The 7155-nt window shown below is 43.6% G+C and overlaps 1 protein-coding gene across 1 annotated transcript in view; it reads left to right on the top strand.

The window, feature by feature from the left end:
- Positions 1 to 1914: 1914 nt before the first annotated feature.
- LOC103146173 (mothers against decapentaplegic homolog 6-like) overlaps positions 1915 to 7155 on the top strand; it is a 23664-nt gene continuing 18423 nt past the window's right edge. Inside the window, exons 1-3 of the mRNA XM_007563961.2 lie at positions 1915 to 3358; positions 5888 to 5941; positions 6383 to 6460. Of these exons, the coding sequence (XP_007564023.1) occupies positions 2629 to 3358; positions 5888 to 5941; positions 6383 to 6460 (862 nt within the window). The 5' untranslated portion in view covers positions 1915 to 2628. The remainder of the gene's footprint in view (positions 3359 to 5887; positions 5942 to 6382; positions 6461 to 7155) is intronic.

Raw genomic sequence — 7155 nt, forward strand, 5'->3', positions numbered from 1 at the left:
CTAGATCTGAATGAATGAAATATTCTCATTGAATACTTTGTTCTGTACAAAGTTGAATGTGCTGACAACAAATTCACACAAAAATCATCAATGGAAATCACATTTATTAACCAATGGAGGCCTGGATTTGGAGCCACACACAAAATTAAAGTGAAATGTTCCCTTTATTTTTTTGAGCAGTATATATTCCTGTTTATAATTGCACATTATTAAACAGGGTCCAGTTGTGTAAATACAAATATATGCCATTCATGCATTTATTCAAATGCGTTTTCATACAGTTTTCTTGAGCTCTCTGGGGATTTGATGTGATATTTAGCTGCCGAGCACTTCCAGGGTGAGCTCAGCAGAGCGGGATGTTGCGTCTTTAAGAGTTAAGAAACTTGAAACCGTGTTTGCGCAACAATCAGAGCAGCTCCGAGCCGCCAAAGTGTCTAGACTGGCACATGATGGCGGGAATCAACCAATGGCTCCAGAGCTTTCCTCTGGGGCCCGGAGAGAGAGACACGGAGAGAGAGAGAGAGAGAGTCAAAGCAGACAGAGACACACGGAAGTCACGGTGGTTGGAGTTTCAAAGTAAAAGCACGATGTTTGCGTTTTATCGCTACACCTCAGAAGGAAATTGAAAATGATTGATCTCCAAATGTTTATGCTTAACACGTGACTTTTAGGAAGCAATTGTCAGGACAAATTGCAATTGTGTATGACGGTGGTAAACTAATTAGAGCGCTACATTTTTTCATTGTCTGTCTCTGCTTGTAGTAAGACCTTATTATTAATTTGTAGCTCAATGTGAAAAGGACGAGTCGTAACCTAAAAATCAAGCTCAAATTCTATTTCCAAGGGTTACCTCTACTCTGAGTCCTACTCTTCTCTGTATTCCTTCATACTTCATTTAGACAACGATTTAAAAAAAAATATCCCACCGAGAAATTGAACTGGCTTCTCAGTTATCCCCATATGACTTTAATATGTCTGTTTGAATAATATAAGCAGATTGTAGTCCTATGGCCAATGCTACTGTAAGTTATTTTTTAAAACACACCAGATTACTGACAACGTAATGCCAATACATGCAAAAATGTACCATGAGTGCATGAGAACAGCTCTCAAGCATACATTTCAGAACTAAAAATTACACATTGAACTGAAAATCATGGATGGGGATTTTCTTGTTTATAACAATAACGAATGCTATTCTTCTTTTTCCTCTCTCATTTTTGTTAGTTGGTTGGATTAAAAATCCACACACTCAAGAGCTTCCTGTGTGAGTAAAGATATGCCAGCCTAGACAGCAAGTCAGTCACGAGTGTGATTACAAAAGCATTGGGTGGATTATAATATCACCAGGTTAGGTGCCTTTGCAAGTTTGACACAGAGCAACCCTGACCCAAATAGTTACTTAAAGTTTGTACAAACTGATCTGATTTTGGGCAGTTATTTAGTTCCAACACAGGATATCTGGGCCCAATTATTAGTAACTCTTCACCCTCAGGACAGCCCATATGGGGCCCATATAGACTTATCTACTTGACGCATCAGTCAAGATATATTTTGCCTACCTATTTGTCACAACAAGTTGGCCACTCTGTCCCTTAGAACATATTAGAGACAAGGAATGAATGTTAAGGTGAAATGAGAAATGTATATTATAAAGGGAAACATTTAAATTTCTACTAGCTCGTCTCTATTTTTCTTTTTTTTAGTTTGTTGTTTTAGTGAATTATGTGGATTAAATCTATTGGAAAGCAGAAAAAAAAACTCCCGAAATATTTTTGATAATTTATTTTTAAACCGCTTTACTTTGAAAATAAAATCGAGAGAACTTGCCTTCATTCCGTCTGGCTTGATTACTGGCTGTGCGCAGCAGCATGTTTGCGTGTGCCTGAGCGTGTGTGTGTGTGTCTGTCTGTGTGTGTGTGTCCTTGCTTGTGTGCGTGCGTGTGTTTGTGTGTGTGCATGAGTCTACGTCCGAAAAAGACTTGCAGGGGAGTGGAGAGTGGAGTAATTCCAGCTCTCTTAGAAACAACTTCTCTGCACGGAACCCGTCCGGTAGTTTGGCACCGGAGCGCCCGGACGTCTCTGTTGTATCCCGGGACAGTGGCAAAAAAGTTGCGGCGTCCGGCGACTTATAGGAACGGGATTTCCAGGGCTGTGAGGATTTATTTAAGGAGTGAAGGAGGAGAGCTTTTATTATTATTATTATTTGCAACTCAATGCAAAACTCTAGAAAACTTTGGGTGCTTGCTTCTGAAGGTGTTTGTTACTGATGTAAACTGATGCTGTCTGACTATGTTTTGCGGACTGTGCGCTAGATCACCCGAGAGTTGGAGAGTTGAAGGTTTTGTCGGGCGGCTGGCGAAAGTTTTGGCTTATTTGAGTCGGCGACAGCAGTTCACTGGGCAGTGACTGTGTGCAAGCCTTCTTCGGAAAGCCGATGATGTTCAGCGTCTGAGTTGAACTTTCGGATGCTGCAGGCGAGCAGGGAAACCGCGACCACCGGCTGCGCATGTGGTGCGCACCGTGCTCAAACTCCCCGTCTTTGGAAACAAACGTAAATCGATGCGGCATCCCCAGAGAGGCGGACGGGACCGACGGGACTCATCCAAAACTGTCTAGGTTTGTCGTATGTTCAAGTCGAAACGCTCCGGTCTTGTTCGGCGACTCTGGAGAAGCCGTCTGGTCACCGAGAGCGACGGGCGGGATGGAGGCAGACGAGGCGAGGCGGCACGGCACGGTCACTCGGGAAGGCTCCACAGACACGAGCAGAGGTCGGTGACACGCAGTGACGCGGCGCCGGGACTCTCCGCAGAGGCTGGAGACATGACGGAGACCATTGAGAGGGACGAAGAGGAGCAATCCGACGACGACCGGGGTGTCATGTGCGTCGCGGGACGCAGGAGCTCCTTGCCGGAGCAGGAGGGCGACGGGAGAACTGTGACGTGCTGTTTGTTTGGGGAGTGGGATCTTAGACCACGGAGCTCCTACTGGGCCCTGAGGAAAGACGCGGGGGCCCCTTGCCAGTGCGCACCCAGGCGCACCGGGCTCGAGGAGGACTTAGCGAGTACCGCTCACGCTTTTTTGAAAAGACTCAAAGACAGATCTCTTGATGCTCTGGTGAAGGCTGTGGAGACCAAAGGAGGGGTGCCAGGCGAGTGCGTCACCGTGCCGAGAACCGATCTGCGGCTCGGCGGTCACCACGTCTCCCCCCAGTATCTGTTGTGTCGGCTGTTTCGCTGGAGCGACCTGCCGCTGTCAGCCCGACTCAAGGCGCTGTGCCACTGCCAGAGCTTCGGCTCCGGAGACAGCGCAAAGGTGTGCTGCAACCCCTATCACTACAGCCGGCTGTGCGGGCCAGGTGAGGAGGACAACAAAACTGGGGGAGGTGTATTTACGTGGTGGGGGGGCCCTAAGTGGATCAAACAGACGGGTTGCAAATGATCAAACAGCAGCAAACATATTCAGGCATCACGGATCAGAGAGGTCTCCGTGAGTCCTCCTGCAGGTCCAATTTTAGGTGGAGGTCCTGGTAAAAAAAAAAAAAAAAAAAAGTTGATCGTGAAAGGGGTTTCACAAATTTAATTATACTTTAATCCACTTGAAGACTGATGATGACTCAGAGTATAAACGATTGCATGAATTAAATGGGTATTTCCAACAAGTGAGCTTTGTTTGCCTGCGGCCTGCAGGAGTTATTGTTTGAAGTGTCAGTCAAGAGGGAAAAATAATAATAATCGAGTTATTGCCAGCAAATATTTCTAAAGGGTTTAATCCAATCATGTTGTTGATTTTTTTATGGAGAAAAAAGTCAGAAGTTACACTTTCTCTCATGTTTTATTGCGTTTCGTGTAATTAAAAAAAAACCCAAACGTTTAATCTCTCAGTTTTTACTTGGGCTCCTCTGGACATCCCAAACACATTTATAAACGACTTTCTTTTTCCTTTCCTTTTTTTTTTTATTTGAAAAACTTTGCCTCCTTCCTACACAGTCCCAGCGCTCGCTCTCAGGTTGCACTTCGGCTCTTTTTGCTTTGACAAGGAGGTCCTCCTCTTGTTATTTAGGTGAAGGAGTGCCGATAATATACAGTTTGCATAGCCCTGGCGCCAGACTGACTCGCTGGGTATCTGACAGACTGAGGACTCCAGCAATTACTGGCTCTGCTCTTAAAGGGGCCGCAGCCACAAACCCAGGTCCACTTTGTGCTGAAGGGACTCTCCCAGCAACAGCAGCTATGTTACTTATGATTTCCGAGCTTCCTTTGAGAGAGTCTGAATGATATAAAAATGTTAGCTGTGCTGTAGTAAAAGAGATAAATGCAGGGAAAGCACAGCACTACAGGCGACTAATCATGTCTGATTAAAACCAATAAGACATATGGAATATTTTGATTTTTAATATGAAAAAAAAAAGAATATGAAAGACTTGCTTTTAGCATATAGGGTTGAAGATATAAAACTCAGCTGGCTGGTAAAATCAAACTTATTGAGAGATTCTTCGTGTTGAACAATCGAAAGTAAAGATCAGTTTTAGGACACGTTTGCTTTTAAAGTATGCCACCTTAGTCATTTTCAAGTACCACAATCTTGACGGAGACGTGTAAGCCGGTGACGGTTCCTTTGCAGTTCTGGTTGTTTTGCACAATAGATCATTTAAAGTCATTTTCTATACTGTGATCTTAGCCTGCTGTTAGGAAGTGCGGTCATATGATTCCAGTAAGTCGTACCTACCAGCGTTTCACGAGGGTCGACATGGGCCTAAATGGGAGTTTGAACCCTAATAAGTTGGAATCGAATGTAATGCAATTGCAATATGCAATAATCATATACAAACAAATTTAATTATTGATGAGATTTGAACATTTTATGGCAATTCATCCATTATTCATGGACCAAAAAAATAAAAACAACGCTCCTCTGCCTTGGTTTAAGTATGGGCCATAAACATTCTTTACACGTATGGAAGTAGAAAGAGATGCAAGTAAGTAAGTAGGAATGTAGTAAGGATGTGAATCGGCAAAGGGGCAAATCGACCTGCAGCCTTTAAAATGTTGGATTTTTCAGTTTGCTGTGGCGTATCATGAAAACACAACAAAAACGAAGAAGAAGCGAGAAAAACAAAATCCTAGCTGTTGGTTCTGCTTGATTTGTTGGAGGATATTGTTTATTTGTGTGTTTCAGTTTTCCTCTCAGTATCTCAGCTGTTGATACTGTAATGTTTGAAGTTGGGACAAAAGTCTCTAAAAGCTGCGATAGAGAGTGTGAAAGTATGGCTTTTCACCAAGCACAACAAGAAAATCTAATATGGCCGCCTTTTGGATAAAGCTCAGTAAAAGCTGCAGTAAATAGTTGTTATATCTTAAAAAAAAACCTTTCACACAAACAGCACTATACTATATCTAGTGAACATGTTGCTGTAGTGCTTTGAGGAACTTAAAGCAGAGATGTATGTTGTTATTAACTTACATTGCTAACAGCTGTTAGCTTGGTTGCTAAGATTGAAGCAGTCATTCCCAGATCCACGTTCAGAAGCGTATTTTCTCTGTTGAATCTGGTTCACTTCAGTTTGTGCTGGGAGTTTTACTAATTTTCCCTCATATATTTCTCTTTTTGAATAGTTTGCTTCAGGGAAAGATCAGTGTGCTTGAATTGCTCATGTTTTTTCATTCTAGTGCTCATTAGCTGTTCTTCACAGTTCACTTCTTTGTTCAGCTATGCAAATAATTGAACCGATATTTCCTTTAAGTACCTCTAAAAATTCAGGTTAAGCACAGTTTCAAATGGTTGGGTAGCGACAGTGCTGACCTTGTCTTCACTGTAAATGAATACATTTTGACTTCTATTTTACAGTGTCTGTGTGCCATAACTCCATTTTTTGCTGTGTTTTCAGAATCACCTCCTCCTCCATATTCTCAGTCCCGTTCAGATGAACACAAGCTACTGGGTAAGTTTGGTGAAAATGGCCTACCACACAGCAAACTGGTGAACTAGCAGCAACGTGTTGTCACCGCCGTATTTGTAGTGTGGAAACATGGATTATTGTTGAAAAGCTGCCGCCGTTGAAAGTGACACCCAGTCTCTCTCCAGAGGAGAGATGGTTTGAGCAAGAATAGTTTGCTCTCTGGGAAACTCTCGGCGCAATCCCAAAGAGGGCCGAACTTAAAATGTGTAACTTAGATCAACGTTTGGCAATCGGTGATATTTTACCTGCATTGTTTCTTAATTTATTTTTGTCACTGCAGACAAAAAAAAAAAAAAAACTATTTCCAGGAGAGCGTTTACCTCCTGGCACTTTTTTCCTCTTAAAAAATGTTACAGGAAAGAAAAATAATCTGGATCTCATGTTTCTTTTGTGTTTTTTTTTTTTTTTTTGTAAACACAACAGACTCAGCTCTGTCTTACACTGAAACTGCAGCCCCCCTCCTTCCCAGTCCGCCCCACATTATGCCAAGAGACTACACAGGTGAGTCACCTGCATTTTTTTTTTCCCCGCAGAAGTATTTGGATGTATTTGGGCAAAGGGGATGTTTTGGTTGCCAAAAGTTACATCTTTGCTGAGGTTTTCCTCACAGTGCGGCAAAAAAAAAAAAAAAAGTTTCTGTCGTGTTGCAGAAGACGGACGCACACACTCATTAATGCAAACGTACATAACATGCCCCCTTCCTGGATGTTTGCACAAGGGGGTAAATTATATATACTGGCGTTATCGTGTTGTGCTTCCCCCTCGCCCCCCCCCACTATCTTCAAAGGCTGTGGGGACAACCCAAAAGGCCCACTGCATAAAGCTCCTATTGTGAGAGTGGCATGGAGGGCTTGGTGGGGGTCTGGGGGTCTTGCTATCTAGATGCCGCAGCAGTGTAGCATTTCTCTCTCTCTCTCCTTCCTCCTCTACGCTTTCTCCACGGCAAAATATTTCACCGGGACGAAGCTGCAACAAGATCCCCGTGCATACTCCCAATCCCTTTTGCCTCTCTAGCCACCCATCCCCCCCTTTCCCTCTTTCTTCCCTCAAATCCCTTCATTCCTCTCTGCAATTGAGCAGTGGAAAGAGGCTGGCACTTTGGGGGCGGGAGGGGGAGGGGGGGGGAGCCGAGCCGCTCTGATGAGGCGGCGGTGTAGAATTTTGTGTGCAAGAGTATATGTGGAAAGAAGATGGGT

This window comes from Poecilia formosa, unplaced genomic scaffold (assembly GCF_000485575.1).
Source record: "Poecilia formosa unplaced genomic scaffold, Poecilia_formosa-5.1.2 Scaffold153, whole genome shotgun sequence".
Classification (NCBI taxonomy): domain Eukaryota; kingdom Metazoa; phylum Chordata; class Actinopteri; order Cyprinodontiformes; family Poeciliidae; genus Poecilia; species Poecilia formosa.